This window comes from Helianthus annuus, chromosome 16 (genome assembly GCF_002127325.2).
Source record: "Helianthus annuus cultivar XRQ/B chromosome 16, HanXRQr2.0-SUNRISE, whole genome shotgun sequence".
Taxonomy (NCBI): domain Eukaryota; kingdom Viridiplantae; phylum Streptophyta; class Magnoliopsida; order Asterales; family Asteraceae; genus Helianthus; species Helianthus annuus.
The window spans coordinates 1,061,362-1,076,979 of record NC_035448.2 but is presented as its reverse complement, the minus strand read 5'-3'; the positions used below and the strand labels follow the sequence as shown (position 1 = coordinate 1,076,979).

At 37.8% G+C, this 15,618-nt stretch overlaps 2 protein-coding genes across 5 annotated transcripts; one reads left to right on the top strand and one right to left on the bottom strand.

Annotated features, from left to right (window-relative positions):
* Window positions 1-4,685: 4,685 nt before the first annotated feature.
* LOC110916018 (snurportin-1) lies at window positions 4,686-8,336 on the bottom strand. Its single transcript, XM_022160775.2, has 7 exons — window positions 7,915-8,336; window positions 7,450-7,636; window positions 7,103-7,353; window positions 6,873-6,987; window positions 6,696-6,788; window positions 5,071-5,214; window positions 4,686-4,932 (listed from the first exon to the last, which is right to left on the bottom strand). Exons 1-7 carry the CDS (start codon window positions 8,271-8,273, stop codon window positions 4,822-4,824), a joined length of 1,260 nt encoding a protein of 419 aa, XP_022016467.1. The 5' UTR covers window positions 8,274-8,336; the 3' UTR covers window positions 4,686-4,821.
* Window positions 8,337-10,235: 1,899 nt separating this feature from the next.
* On the top strand, window positions 10,236-13,159 carry LOC110916133 (40S ribosomal protein S15-4). Of its 4 annotated transcripts, XM_035985956.1 has the most exons (8): window positions 10,236-10,490; window positions 10,558-10,706; window positions 10,802-10,859; window positions 11,023-11,120; window positions 11,327-11,739; window positions 12,055-12,223; window positions 12,393-12,585; window positions 12,676-13,159. In XM_035985956.1, exons 1-4 carry the CDS (start codon window positions 10,488-10,490, stop codon window positions 11,068-11,070), a joined length of 258 nt encoding a protein of 85 aa, XP_035841849.1. In that variant the 5' UTR covers window positions 10,236-10,487; the 3' UTR covers window positions 11,071-11,120; window positions 11,327-11,739; window positions 12,055-12,223; window positions 12,393-12,585; window positions 12,676-13,159. The 4 variants fall into 4 exon arrangements, with proteins under 4 accessions (XP_035841849.1, XP_035841850.1, XP_022016584.1 ...); XM_035985957.1 differs by lacking the exon at window positions 11,327-11,739 and having other exon boundaries at window positions 10,237-10,490; window positions 12,055-12,132; XM_022160892.2 differs by lacking the exon at window positions 11,327-11,739 and having other exon boundaries at window positions 10,237-10,490.
* Window positions 13,160-15,618: the final 2,459 nt, after the last annotated feature.

The following is a 15,618-nucleotide window of genomic DNA, read 5'->3' as shown; positions in this document are numbered from 1 at the left end:
TGTAGTATGCTATTTCTATATACAGTAAGTTTGTTTAGGGTTGGAGGCACACTAAATTTTGGCACTCTCTTTGTTTGTTGTGTTTTGTGCTCTTGATTTTCTATCATAAATAGTCTTCAAGCTTTGAAGCATCTTGGGTGTACAAGTAAAGATATTCTAATACTACTCAAACTTTATAATAGTTTTCGTGATTACATATATAAATCATGATGGTCTAAGCCCATAAAGTAAAACCCCCATTAAGAGATGATTCTAATATTTATAAGTAGTATTTTGTGAATGGTTAAACTAGCTAGGATAAAACTTAAACGGGTGAGGCTCATCCCCAAGGGGATGGGCCGCCATGTCACCCGTCACGTCATCGAGAGTGAGGATGAGTCTAAAGGGGATGGACCAAGGGAGTGGAAGACGAGGCATCACACTATTTATAAAAAACAATTAAAAAATATAATTGCTTTGATTTTTTAGAGAGAGAGAGAGAGAGGAGAGAGAAAGATGAAAGAGAGAGAGAAAGGTAGGGGTGCAAACGAGCCGAGCCGAGCCCGAGCTCGGCCAGGCTCGAGCTCGATTAACTTATGAGAACTCGGGCTCGAGCTCGGCTCGATTCGAGCTTTGTTTTCAAAGCTCGAGCTCGGCTCGATTCGAGCTTTGTTTTCAAAACTCGAGCTTGGATCGTTTGTATTTTCTCAAGCTCGAGCTCGGCTCGGGCTCGGGCTCGGCTTGTTTATTATCTATTAATTAGCATATTAAATAAAATAATATAAATAATAGACTTTTTAGGCTTGCGAGCTCGATAAGTAAAGCTCGGGCTCGGGCTCGTTTACTAAATAAGCTTATTTTTAGGTTCGATGTCGGCTTGTGAACAAGTTTAAATAAGCTCGGCTCGTTTACACTAAGGCTCGATAAGGCTCCACAAGCCTAACGAGCTTCACATGTGAGGCTCGAGCTCGGGCTCGATAAACAAACGAGCTTTGTTTTGAGGCTCAAGCTCGGCTCGGGCTCGATAAGGCTCGGCTCGTTTCGAGCTTTTTCTCGAGCCGATCTCGAGTGGCTCGCGAGCCGCTCGGCTCGTTTGCACCCCTAGAGAAAGGTGGCCCGGCTTGGGCGTCCTTGGGCCGACGGTGAAGACGGACGGACACGAGGAGGGCGGTGTGGTGGTGCGGGCCGGGGGTTCGCCGGGGCAGGGCCGGCCCCCATACCGGGTAGTCTAAGCTTCCCAATTAAAAAAAAGCCTTTTAGAGGATCTGTGACCGTTTTTTGTTTGCATTATAAACTAACTTGACGGTTTGTAATTGGGTGTGGCTAAATGCACCTCCATTTTTACTGTTTACACCTCTCTTTCCAAAAATATCGCTTTTATAATTTTTTAAATTTCACCCTTTACCTTTTATATATTATTGTTTTGTCCATTTTTTTGTTCATTCCATGTTTGTTCTTAATCAATTCTTGCATGACTAATACTAACATACAAATTATCAAAATCAAGCCTTAGTTACAAATTCTAACATCATGTCATTTGAAAAATTAGTGGAGGTAATAATGGCTGATTAATCACGGTAAGGTTAGACTCATATTGTTGGATGATTAATCACAGCATGGTCCGTGTTTAACAATTTGTTGCAGCAAACATGTTGAGATCAACAAAAAAAAATGGTTACTTCAAATGTAGAACACAAATATTGTTGGAAGCTTGAGGTATTTGGCATCAGTTTCTGTTGCCATTAATGGCATAAACGAAATATAATATATATTAATATAAGGTCTCTGGTAACAAGAAGTATTAACCAATTAGAGTTAACATATACATAAGAGTTAATTACACCGTTAGTCCCTGTGGTTTATGGAAAATAACAAGGTCAGGTACTAACATTTTAAAATCACGTTCTAAGGTACTAACTTTTCATTTTTTAACAATCTAGGGTATTAACACTAACTTCTGTTAATTTTTCAGTTAAGTTAGAGTAAAATTACTAATATACCCTTTTACAACTACATAATAATTTATGTAATTAACTTTATTTTAATTCAGGGACTATTTGTGTAATTATTATACACTTGACTAAAACCCAACCCAGCCCTACCCACCATATTCCTCTCACACAACCCGAACAACCACCAGCATCACACAATCCAAACCCTTAAGCTATTGCAACTTCATCACTACCGTTCCCCATAACTGATATAGCCGATGATGATGATGGTCACCGACGTTCGACCACTGTTGGCCACCACCCCTTTACTCTTATCGCCGCCCACCTCACCCTAAACCGACACCATCACTACTAGACGTCAAGACCTGCAACTCAGATCCGCAACTATAAGTGGCGGCGACACATCATAAGTGAGTTATTTTGTATTATGTTGTGTTAATTGATTGATGAATTTATGTGTGGTTATTTAAAGAATCGGATTTTGTGTAGAAATGGGGCGAGAATTAAACAAAAAAGAATCATTTTATTTGCTGAAATCAAGACCAAATTCTATTTTTTTAATCTCCACAAATTCCGTCCCTAAATAACCCAACCCCCTGTTTCAGAAGTTTCCGGCGCAAATTCCGGTTTCTGGTGTAACTGTTTTGAACAAACCTTCCCAATTTCCCATTATCGAAAAAGTTTGTGGAAACCAACATCATTAAAAGTTTAAGTTGGTGAATATGAATGAAACAAAAAATCCAAGCAATGAATACACAACTTATAGTGATCCGAATGTTGTTATATCATTGTAGCTTTGTAGAATAATTTTCAAATTGAAATTATTTGTAAATAACTAAATAAATAACAACGTAAATGAGTTTTGACTTATCGAAGATGGCTTGAGGTTTAACCAAATGAATAATGAGTCAATCAGAACCACCTCGCCGGAGTTAGGCTGACACCTCGCCGGAGCATTCAAATAAGCCGCCATTTTCTCACTCTGTCGCTCTCATCTCTCTTCGAACATCGGTGGAGTTCAACCACAGTCGCTGATGTCGTTGTGTTTGCAGCGGAACCCTAATCGCCACCGATAGTCTCCGCATCCTGCATATCTCTCTCTCTAAAAGTGTTGGGGTAATGTCGCATGTAGAAGCTTAACAAAGTGGGAAAACATTTTTAGAGTAATTACACAACAGGTCCCTAGATTAAAATAAAGTTAGTTACATTAATGGCCCTTCTAGTTGCAAAAGGGTATTTTAGTAATTTTACTCAAACTTGACAGAAAAGTTAACAAAAGTTAGTGTTAATACCCAAAGTTGTTACAAAATGAAAAGTTAGAACCCCAGAATGTGATTTTAAACTATTAGTACCTGACTTTGTTACTTTCCATAAACCACAGGGACTAATGGTGTAATTAACTCTATACATAAATTAATATTTGGCAGAAACCAAATAAGAGTTGACATATAAAGAAAACAATCAAATTGAAAGAATTGTATAAATATCGAGAAAGCTCCACAAATTAAAAGTTTGATGAAACTAAAAAAATGCACAAAATTGTTTCTTCAAATTCTTTCAATCGGTGTGGAATTTTTTAATGTAAATTGATAATATTTATGGAAAGTGGATAACCTTAGAAAAGTTAGGGATGTTTACCGATGCAAATTTAAATAAATAGAAAATATAAGGTTTGATTGTATTTATTTAAAAACTTGAAGGGGGAGTGCATCCAGTAAAAATAGAAAAAATGGGAGTGCATTTAACAACACCCTTTGTAATTTTGTAAAAATATACCTACTATTGACGGTTTATGGTTTGTAAAACGGTTACCAAAACTAATCATAAATTATTCATTACCAAGTTCTGGATAAAAATGGTTAGAATTAATGAAACTTTGTTTTTTTAGACTAATCATCACATAATTAAACTGTTCTATTGTTCAAACCCTTTTGTAAAAATTCGCCTCGTGTACGTTAGCCTAGCGTCTCGCCTCAGCTCCGGAGACCCTATCGCCTCGGTGCATCTTGCATCTTTAAAAAACATAGTAATTTACTGTTCTTGATGACACTCTAATGTACAGTGACAGACAGATCATGTTCAAACACTAGCAGTGATTTTGCAGACCATGAGCTGTTTGCTACAAGGAGATAAATACTTGGGCCATGTCATTTCAGATGCAGTAGTATCAAAAATCCAATTTAGTTTGCAATACTGTATCTATACATCAGTGTTAGCCCCTGTTGTATCCTCACAAACACACACATAGATTCATCCAGGAGTAAACTGCCATTTTGGTCCCTGAGGTTTGGTTACTTTTGCCACTTTAGTCCAAAACTCAAACCTTTTGCATCTGGGTCCCTGTGGTTTCAGTTTTATTGCCATTTTGGTCCAAAAATGAAATCAGGTCATACTTGTCTTATAAAATCCTGCAATTTTGTCATTTTCCTCAGGGGCAAATCAGGTCATATTTGTCTTATAAAATATGGTATTTATTTATAAAAAAGAAATGATCATTTTGCCCCTGCGGAAAATGACAAAATAACAGGATTTTATAAGACAAGTATGACCTGATTTCATTTTTGGACCAAAATGGCAATAAAACTGAAACCACAGGGACCCAGATGCAAAAGGTTTGAGTTTTGGACTAAAGTGGCAAAATTGACCAAACCACAGGGACCAAAATGGCAGTTTACTCTTCATCCAGATTATTGACTCGCCAGGGTTAAGCCACAGTGGAGATCAGCTGGGTCGTCCGTGTTGAAACTAGATCCACAGCAGGCGAAGGTCTGACATTACTTATATTCATAATAATAATATTATAATATTTAAAAGGGTTGAATTGCCACGTAAACACAGTAATTCAAAACAATGGCAAAACAACGTATAAACATTCGTGAGGATCAAACCTTCAACCAACCATTTCCACCTCGTTGCTCTCTTGTTCACTTGGACTGCCGATGGATGCAAACAGATGTTCTATCCGTAGAGGTGAATGACGAACCATGTATTGGAATACAATCTGACAATTAAAAAAAACAAGTAAATAATAAGTTTACGTTTTAGGTATAAAAAAAACTTCGAATGTTCGTTTCAACTTGCAATCAGTCAGTTTCTAACTAAGCATTTCTTTCAGAAATAAATTGTAAAATTTAAATACCTTGGAGTAACTATCCGCAAAAGCACGTGCGCGATGGACCTTTCCTATGTAGTGTAAATCAGCTTTCTCCAGTTTCCCATCCACAAACGTTAATCCACCATCATTAACAGCAAATCGTACAAGGTTTCCTGATTGCAGTCCTGTCTAATAATCAGAAAACGTCTTTTTGTCAATTTGTAAGATTAAGATCTGTGCTTTTATTTATAAGAGTAAACTGCCATTTTGGTCCCTGTGGTTTGGGCACTTTTGCCATTTTAGTCCAAATCTCACACTTTTTAAATTTGGGTCCCTGTGGTTTCACTTTTATTGCCATTTTAGTCCAAATTTCAAAACCCCCTCTTTTTTACTGTTGCAACCTGCCTATTTTGTCTTTTTGTTCAGAGGCATTTTTGTCCAAATTCTCACAATTTTTAGCCAATTAAAATTATAATGCACAAATCGGATATCAACATAAACATATAACAAATCATTTCCATATAACAACGACAATAACATCCTAAAAACCCTAACAACAACAACAAAAACAATACAAACCGGTTTAGCAAAATCAATCTTGAGCGATCCACCACGCAACACAACAGCTTGAAGCGACTCCTTGGCTCTCTTGGCATCCTCAGGCCGCTTCATATTCACAAAGGCATAACTACAAGCCGGATAACGCGTAACGCTCTCAACAACAGCGTGTTTCTCGAACAAATTGCGCAAATCTAACTCCGTAACATCGGCCGTCAGGTTTCCGACCCATAGATTGCTGAACATCGCATCGGAATATCGGATGGTGAAGAATCGGTTAGGTTTTTGTTGCTGATTGTGTTGTTTGATTTGAACGGAGGCCTCATGGGATTGATTGAAGAATTTTGTAATGAATTGTTGAATGATTTTGAAGGTTTCGTTGAACAACTGTGAAGATTTGTTGTAATGAAGAGGCAAGGGTTGTGGTTTTAGGAGGATATATGTTTGGTTAGGTGCATTAAAGGTTGTGGGTTAGGGTTTTTTTTTTTTTTGAAGATGATCTGCTGTCATTTTGTGGGTTAGGGTTTTTTTTTGGGGAAGATGATGGTTAAACAAGGGTATAATGGAATTAAATATATTTAATTTAGTTTATTACTACCTCCGTCCCATTAAATGTGTCTTATTTTGAATTTTCAAAGTCTTTATTTATAAACTTTGACTTTAATTATATATTTTTGTGTTATATAAAACTTGATGAAAATTAACCCAATAAAAACACTTGTAAAACACCCTCAAATCATATAACTTTCATCAAGTATTATCTAATACAAACAAAATTATTTAAGGTCAAAGTTTACAAATAAAGACTTTGAAAATTCAAAATAGGATATTTTTAATGGGACGGAGGGAGTAATTATTAATATGTTATATTAAAATCAGATGGACAAAAATGCCCCTGAACAAAAAGACAAAATAGGCAGGCTGCAACAGTCAAAAAAATAAGTTTTTGAAATTTGGACCAAAATGGCAATAAAACTGAAACCACAGGGACCCAGATGCAAAAAGTTTGAGTTTTGGACTAAAATGGAAAATGTAACCAAACCACAGGGACCAAAATGGTAGTTTACTCTATTTATAAACTAAACTGTTGCTTCAGATAATATTACACAAACCTCTTGTATGAAAGTTGCATTCAAGCATCCAAGTACAACCGGAGGATCATCGGATGTAACCAGCTGCCCGTTATCTTGTAGCTCCAAAACCACCTTTCCATTAACAAACAGAAAAATAAATTTCGTAAAATTTTAAAAAAAGAATCTACAAACACGCAAATATAAATGTCATATTACCTGCTGTTGATTTGGAACCTGTCCTTTGTTATCTGTATCAATAACATATTGACTACAACTCTCGTCCTTCCACACAAGCACCAGCGGTGTGTTTCCCGTTTGATAATGTGCATGCCTAAAGAAAAAAAAAATCACATCCATTTATTAATATTGTCACTGAAACAAGATATCTAAAAAAACGTTTATTTTCGTCATGTGTATCACATACAAGAACACAAACTGAAGCTTACTTGTTATAAAACAGTAGCCCATCCTTCAAATAAGGTACCGCCCCTGTATAAGCTGTTTGAAGCCCCTCATGATCACAACTATAAACAGGAACGAGGCTAAATCTATATCTATGATAAGTAGAGGGGCCCACACAAGCACCCGACTCAACAAGCTTGCTGTTCATCCAAAAAAACCTGAACTCAGCAGTGCATTCGTAAAACGAGATTCCCGCCCAGCATACCATGTCTATTACATAGTAAGTTTGATCCGACTACAATCATAAGAAAGAATGAACAATTTTTAAAACATTATTAAAAAACTGCAACGAAAGGCACAAGTTCTGACTCCAGAAGTGATATCATAATACCTCGTGAAATATGCAGTCAAGTATACAATATGATTGGCCAGATCTAGAACTTTCTCTGGTTCTGGCGCCATTAGGTAAAGCTGAAGGAAAACGGTGCAAGAGTGAACCGTTTCGTAGCCTGCTTACGGTGGTTCCGTTTGATGAAACAACAAAGCATCGTTTTCCGGCAGGCCTTGCAAATACGTACCTGCATGTTTTATTCATTAAAATAGAAAATCTGTATGTCTAAGAGCCCTAATTCTAAATTATGTTCTTAATTTAAACTATGCCGGTTAAAACAGACCAAATTAGGAATATAAATTGAATACTTGTACGTCTATGAGCCGTAATTATCTAAATCAGACTCTTATATGCTACATAACCTCACCAATTTCTAATCAAAACTATGAAAGTGAAAACACATCAAATTAAGTAATAACAATATATAACACAAAATACGATTAAACGAACAATTGAAAAGCATACCAGTCCTCATTAAGGCGGTCAGGAACATCGATCATCCACTCCGGAAGCATGAGCTGACTAGCGAACCAGCGGCGAGCTTCGGAGCCTTTGAGCCGAGCGGCATGACGGATGTCGATTTCGCTAATATCTCCGGTGGCGTCGGTTTCCGGTTCTTCAACAATAGGTTCGGGAACAAGGTCGAGTGGTTGAGGATCAGAGTTGTGGTTCGGGAAGGAGAGGATGGAGGAGGCGAGCCGGCGAGCTTGCAGCTGAGCTTCAGTCCGGTTCTGAGCCTGTCGTTGCAGAGAGAGTTCACGGCGTTTTTGTTGATCGGAGATCGCCGCGCGTTTGAACGGTCGCCGGATGTCGTGAGGCGCCATTGATGCTGGGTTTAACTAGACAAATGGACTTTTTAAAACCTAGAGATGAAGTGAGTGAGTGAGTGATATTCTATAAAATCCAATTTTAAAGTATACAAGTTACATACCGGAAGTGGCCCTATTTTTTGGTTTTTCCTGAAACGTAGGTCCGTAACCTAACGTTCATTAACTGTTCATGAACTTGTTCAGCGGTAAGTTCGTTTATGTTCGTTTATTTAATAAACGAATGAACGAATACGAACAAGAAAATTTTGTTCGTTTAATTAAATGAACGAACATGAACACACCTCGTGTTCGTTGATTAATGTTCGTGAACATTCATATATGTTAGTTCATTTATATTCGTGAACGTCTGTTTATGTTCGTTTAAATTTAAGTAAATACATCAATAGTTATATTTAAATGAATATTGGCTTTTCTAACTGCTTATATAAATATAACTAATTAGTAATTAAGTTTTATAGTAAAATTGAATCTTAAACTTTTTCTTAGATAGTAACAGATCACTTACTTAATATTTATATAAAACCTACTTAATTTTAACATCTATGAACCCAAATTTAGATGTGTTTTCGGATAAACTGTAATATATTAGACTCGTTTGTTTGTGTTCACTAATGCTAAACTGTGTTTGTTTATATTTGTTCAATCACGTTCATTTGTGTTCGTTTATGTTTGTTCAATCATGTTAATTTATGTTTGTTTATGTTCGTTTGTGTTCGTTTAGGCTTTAAACGAACGAACATGAACATGACCGATTTCTTAATGAACAAACACGAACAAAAAAATGTGTTCGATTACATGTTCGTGTTCGGTTAAAGTTAAATGAACGAATACGAACATGCCTATGTTCGTGTTCGTTTGATTCATTTACAGGCCTACTAAAAAGCACGCCCCCATGCCCATTCAACTGCGCCTAGGCGTTGTTGAGCTAAATTTGTTCTGCAACGTTCTCTAATTCTCGCCTAACTTTCAATTCTTTGGCCAATCACATGTATTCTTGTTTTGCTTGCCCAATCACATGCATTTTGCCTTTTAACATAATGCCCCACAATGTTCACATCCCCACTACACCCATTTTAGAAAAACGCCCCATAATGCCCCATTGCTGACTGTGATGTCACATGGCGCAAAGCGCCAAAGGGTAGAGTTATTACCACTACACATGGTCTAACAACCTTACTCGTGACTTAGAATAGTGTGTTCAATTAAATTTTGACACACTATTAAGTAGATATGTAATCAAAACTCATTACAAGGACTGGTCTTAATGTAATCCCTTTGTTTTACCATAATATTTTTGGTTTTTTTCATGACCTGATGTTAAAAACTATGTTAAATTCATACGAGATTACAATGTTATTTGGGTAATCCTCTTAGTATGTGTTATTTTGTAGTATATTTCTTTGACAATAGTTTTTTTTTTTTTTTCAGTTTCATATCAAGAATCCTTACATAAACCAACTTTATATCGTGGCAATTCATCATATATGGATCCAGTTGCGAATCTAGAAACGGATCGTAGCCGTAACGTTTTATAAATAAGCCGTAACGAAATCGAAAAAACGTCAAATTTTTCCAAAATTTACATTATTTTTTCCAAATTTTTCCGTGCCAAGCCGTAGCGGGCGTTGCCCCTTGTATAAGCTACATCCGCCACTGTATGGATCCAACTTCGAGCAATAAGAGTCTATGTCGATAAAGAAAAGCTTAACTAGGTTTCAAACAACATTTTAATGGCGGAAAAATGACTATGGACTCGTATTTTTATCTTACTAACCTTCTAGCAATATAAACTCCATTATTGACTTATTGTAGATGATGACCTTCTTTGCAATAATGAGAACATGAAAAATCAACAACATATCTATAATACTAACATATCTCCAATGTACAAAAAAAAAAAAAGTAATTTTCTTTAAAATTTTAAGATGGAATATCAAAAGCCAAGTTAAAAAACCAAAATTTTTGACATTTTTTCCCCTTTCTGCCCTCCTCTCCCTTCAACATCGCAGTCGATTACACAATCCCTCTCTTCATCAATTTGCCATTAATATCATTAATCTGCCATTTGAATGCAGAATTCCAGTCGACGTTCCCAATCCCCCAACCGACATCATTCCCGTTTGCCCTCCCCATTAAAGAGAGGTAAACGGGAGTGAGAGATTTAGGTTATATGCCACACTAGAGCCGAAGCAGATTCAGCAACCAACAATGGTGATTTTTTTCAATTCTTCTTTTCATATACACAATTTGATCCGATATTAATCCATTGCTGTTCCAAGCGGATGTTGAGGTCGATGCTGCAGCAGCCGGAGCACCGAAGAAGAGGACGTTCAAGAAGTTCAGTTTCAGAGGAGTTGATCTGGATGCTCTCCTTGATATGTCTACTGATGAGCTTGTTAAGCTCTTCACTGCTCGTGCTCGCAGAAGGTGTATACATATATATTCATATGCAATATTGTGTATGATTAAAATAGTAATTTTTATAGATCTGTCGTTTTTATATGTAATTTGTGTGTTTGTAGGCTCCAGAGAGGTTTGAAGAGGAAGCCTATGGCTTTGATTAAGAAGCTCCGTAAAGCTGTATGTTTTTTTTATAACATTTTACTGTCATAGTCTTGTTTTATAAGGAAATTTATGATGCTGTGTGTTACTGTTATATGCTATTTTGTTACATTATGGTTAGTTTTGTTGCTGAAATACTTTATTGATATTTGATTTGATTGACATTGATGGTATCTCACAGGTTACTCTTAGGAAACAAAGATCACTTTTTATCCATTTAGTGGGGTGACTAAAGAGCTAAAAGCCTTTTTAAGTGACATCTCAGGGGCCCATATGCAGGTATTATCTATATAATTATATGTATACATGTATATTCATTTGCAAGTATCTATTCCAACTAGAGGTAAAAAAGATGGGCTGGCTGGATAATGGGTCAAACAAATGTTAGTTAAAAAGAGTCATTTTAGTATGGGTCAAAAAGAGACATTTTCGAAAGCCACACAAAGTGTATTAAGAGGCATACGGTTATATTAGTAATCATGTAGGTGCCGTAGTAGGACCGAGGAGCAACAACTTCTATAGGTTGCTGAGCTGGTGTCAATCTTGGTGGTGGTGCCGCCGCCGCCAAAGCATCAGGTTACGCATAAACCTGCTGTAGGGCAGCCTGCGTGGGTTGTAAATTATAGATGTGTTATAAAAGATTAACATACTAACATGAGTAAAAAATATAAGTATGATAGAGCATTCATTTCAGATGGATAAATTATAGATGGGTTATAAAAGATTAACATACCGATGATAAGATTATGCTCGTTAGCGGCTTCTTTGTTGTGGAAGGTCGAGTGGATGTGGGACAAGTGACACTCACAACTAGATGGTACCTGTCGGGTAGAAACTGTGAGAGACAGTTGGCGATGTTACGAGTTAGTGCGTTTCGGCGACGAACCGGGTCGATACGGTCAGTACGACGAACCGGGTCTTTCTAAGGATTATACTTTTTAGAGAAATGAATGAAATTTATAGCTGGAATTGGTTTGCTCAAATTCTTTCATGTACAGGAATTCAATTTTCCTTTGGATTTAACCAAAGAAATTGGAATCTTTGACCACTCTTCATCGTCACATCCACCACCCATTTGATGAACTTTTTATGCATGTTTTATCACTTTTTAGCATATATTTTATTGTATTTCATGCTTATTCCATCCATATATATGTCATTTAGTAAAATAGGTGTGTTTGGTGGATTGAAGTATACTTTGGTTGTTTTATAGCGATTGCGGGGAATAACCGAGAGATATGATTATTTGAAGGGATTCCTGATGATAAAAGAAGATTAGGACATGATTTTGGTATGTTGGGTTGAATCTATAAAATGTCACACAAGAAGCTCAAAACATTCGCGTTGAACTTAGTGTATCATGCCGGCGCGCGAGTTCTGTGGTAACAAATTTGTAAACCAAAAATAGGTGTTAAGTTTTATTTTGTACATCAGCAGAAGTGTACCAGTGAATTAATTTTGAAAGAAATTCATATTTATACTCTATATAGCATATAACACATTGTTAAAATACCCAAAAATTAAGACTGAAGCGACTTTTTGTTAATGCAGAAGCAGTCCAACGAGCTGCTACCATTGCTGAAGCCGAAGGCGAGAACAAGATTGAAATTGTTATTGCCACACCTGAAAGGTTAATTGATATGTTGAGTCTCATCATATAAACTTGCGGAGTCTCGTGCTCGATGAAGCGGACCGGATGCTAGACATGGGTTTTGAACCGCAAATGAAGAAAATTGTTTCCCAGGTTTGTGATTTATGTGAAAATATGTAACATAAGTTTATTTAGAAGTATAATCATCAATGCCAATAATTAAACCGGCATTTTTGTTTTTAGATTGATAAATGCTTAATGAGGAAGGTCGAGTGGATGTGGGACAAGTGACACTCACAACTAGACGCTACCTGTCGGGTCGAAACGGTGAGAGACAGGTGGCGATGTTACGAGTTAGTGCGTTTCGGCGACGAGCCGGTTCGATACTTAAAAGTGTGGCTTGCGTGAATCTTTGTCTTAAAGACATATAATTAATTTTTTGTACAAATGTGCATGTGGCATATGGCGGAGTTGCAATCCGTCACACATCATGCGAGGCGGAAGCGGAAATTGACCAACTCGAAAGACATACCCTTCTACTGAAACACAATATATTAGTGAATTGGTAAAACGTTATATAGAGCTAGCAGGGCCAACCTTGAGAATTCATGTACCATGTTCGAGCTCGAAAAAACGATATAAGTTGGTTCTTTAATATGTACTCTTTTCTATCATTCACATGGTATATGTATTTGATCATGCAGCAGTAACCCGTTCAGTATCCAAAGAAGAGCCAAGATATAGAATAAAAGGTCAAAGCTCAATTGAGTCTGGTCTCTCAAGTGAGAGTCAAAATTGTTGGGCGGATTGCTTTGAAAAACTTGATTTCCAAATTCTCGTATGTCATTCGTTTCAAAAAAAATACCCAATCACCCAATGTTCCTATAGTATTACTTGCCTTTTTGTATTTGTACACATAGAGGTCGAAATTTCAATTCTATTTATGATTGAGTTGATTATGGTTGTCTTTTATCTCTTAAGTGGTTAAATCTTTTATCTATATATACAACTTATATAAAATTTATGTTCCCACTCCGTCTTGTCGACTCCGCCGCAACGTGCGGGTTTCCCACTAGTTAAATTTAAGAGCTTACACCAATTACATCTTAAGACCATGGGGTATGGTGGGTGTTAGGACTCAATCAATCGAGTTTATTATGAACAATAGGGTACAATAAATAGATGTACAAGAGAGCCTATTCTAGGAAAGCAAATAACACAGAATAATACAATAGATACAATCCATATATACTCAAATCACTACCGTGATTTACGGTAGACTATTACCCCCCGTCAATCGAACAGGTGGAGGACCAACACGTAGCAAGCCACGAAATTTTTCAAAGAGAGGCTTGGGAAGACTCTTCGTAAAAATGTCTGCAACCTGAAGATTGGATGGAACAAACTTTGTATGAAGTTGGCCAGAAGAAACAAGCTCACGAACAAAGTGATAGTCAATGTCAATATGTTTGGCACGCTTGTGAGCGACAGGATTTTGACTAAGAAAGATGGCACTCTTGTTATCACAAAGAAGAGTAGGTCGATCCACGGGCAAAGCGTGCAATTCACGTAGGAGATGAGTAAGCCAGATGATCTCTGCAGCAGTGTTGGCCATGGCACGATATTCTGATTCACAACTTGACCGAGACACAGTTGGTTGTTTCTTGGCACTCCAGGAGACCAGATTACCACCCAAATAAATAGAGTAACCGTAAGTCGAGCGTCTAGTCTCAATGCATCTAGCCCAATCAGCATCAGAGTAGCCCACTAATTGAGTAGTGGTTGGTTTGGAAAAACATAAGCCGAAGGCAATAGTCCCTTTGACATACCGCAGGATGCGCTTGACCGACTGAAAATGAGAGACCGTGGGAGACTGAAGGTGTTGACTCGCTTGATTGACCGCATAAGAGAGATCCGGACGAGTGATGGTGAGATATTGAAGAGCACCAACTAAGGATCGGTAAAGTGTCGGATCATGAAACGGAGCACCTTCACTGTGAAAAACGTCAGCGGTAGAGAGCGGGGTGTCAACTGGCTTAGAATCTAGTAAACCGGCACGGGCTAAAATATCGTGGGCATATTTTGCTTGGCTGAGATAAAGACCAGTTTCTGAATAAGCAACTTCAAGACCAAGAAAATATCCCAAGACACCCAAATCTTTGACCGAAAATTCTTTATTCAAGCGAGAGATGAACGACTGAATAAACTGAGGATCACTGCCTGTGATAATAATGTCGTCCACGTAAACTAAAAGATAAACAATAGAAGCTCCTTTCTTGTAAATGAATAAGGATGTATCGGCCTTGCTGCAACGAAAACCATTTGTGAGTAAAAATGTACTAAGGCGCTGAAACCAGGCACGAGGTGCCTGTTTGAGTCCATAAAGGGCCTTTTGTAAGCGACACACATGATGAGGAAACTGAGAGTTTATAAATCCTGGCGGTTGTTCCATGTAAACCGTTTCAGTGAGATTTCCGTTGAGAAAGGCATTACGGACATCTAATTGTCGAAGCGACCACCCGTAAATAGTTGCGAGTGCAAGAACAACCCGAACAGTAGAGGCCTTGACAACGGGACTGAAGGTGTGCATAAAATCAATACCCGGAACCTGAGTGAAGCCTTGCGCAACCAGACGAGCCTTGTAACGATCAATAGAACCATCAGCTTTGAATTTGGTGCGATAAATCCATTTTGAGCCAACAATGTTTGCATCCTGTGGACGAGGAACAAGAACCCAAGTATGATTTTGTTGCAGAGCATTAATCTCTTCTTCCATAGCTTTGACCCACTTGGAATGTTTTGCCGCTGACTTATAACCACGAGGATCCTGCGCTGCAAGTAAGGCATAATGTAAAGGACCTGAAAACAAAGACAGATTAGCATAATATTTGGGTTTGTAAATTCCATTCTTTGATCGAGTCCGCATAGGATGAGTTGGTATCGGCCCAGCAGATGATCCATCCTCGGGGTTTGAGGTAATGGTAGGAGGAGGGCCAAGGATACTGGTAGTAGAGGGAGGAGCAGGAGATTGGGCCGAGGTGTGGGATGGAGAGGAGTTGGGTGAATGGGCCGAAGGAGATAAGGGTTGGGCCGAGGAGTGTGAGTGGGCTGATGTGTGCGACGGAGAGGAATCGGAGTGGGCCGAGGAAGCAGTAGCGGAGGCCGAGAGGGATGGATCAGTTTGGG

What these genes read in the sequence shown, in the direction of transcription:
- LOC110916018 (XM_022160775.2), bottom strand. Translation starts at nt 8,273, where the DNA reads ATGGCGCCTCACGACATCCGGCGACCGTTCAAACGCGCGGCGATCTCC. An exon ending in GGGCTACTGTTTTATAACAA is followed by an intron (nt 6,988 to 7,102) that starts GTAAGCTTCAGT and finishes TTTTTTCTTTAG; the next exon opens with GCATGCACATTATCAAACGG. An exon ending in TTGCGGATAGTTACTCCAAG is followed by an intron (nt 4,933 to 5,070) that starts GTATTTAAATTT and finishes TTTAATTGTCAG; the next exon opens with ATTGTATTCCAATACATGGT.
- LOC110916133 (XM_035985956.1), top strand. An exon ending in ACTGCTCGTGCTCGCAGAAG is followed by an intron (nt 10,707 to 10,801) that starts GTGTATACATAT and finishes GTGTGTTTGTAG; the next exon opens with GCTCCAGAGAGGTTTGAAGA. An exon ending in TTAAGAAGCTCCGTAAAGCT is followed by an intron (nt 10,860 to 11,022) that starts GTATGTTTTTTT and finishes GGTATCTCACAG; the next exon opens with GTTACTCTTAGGAAACAAAG.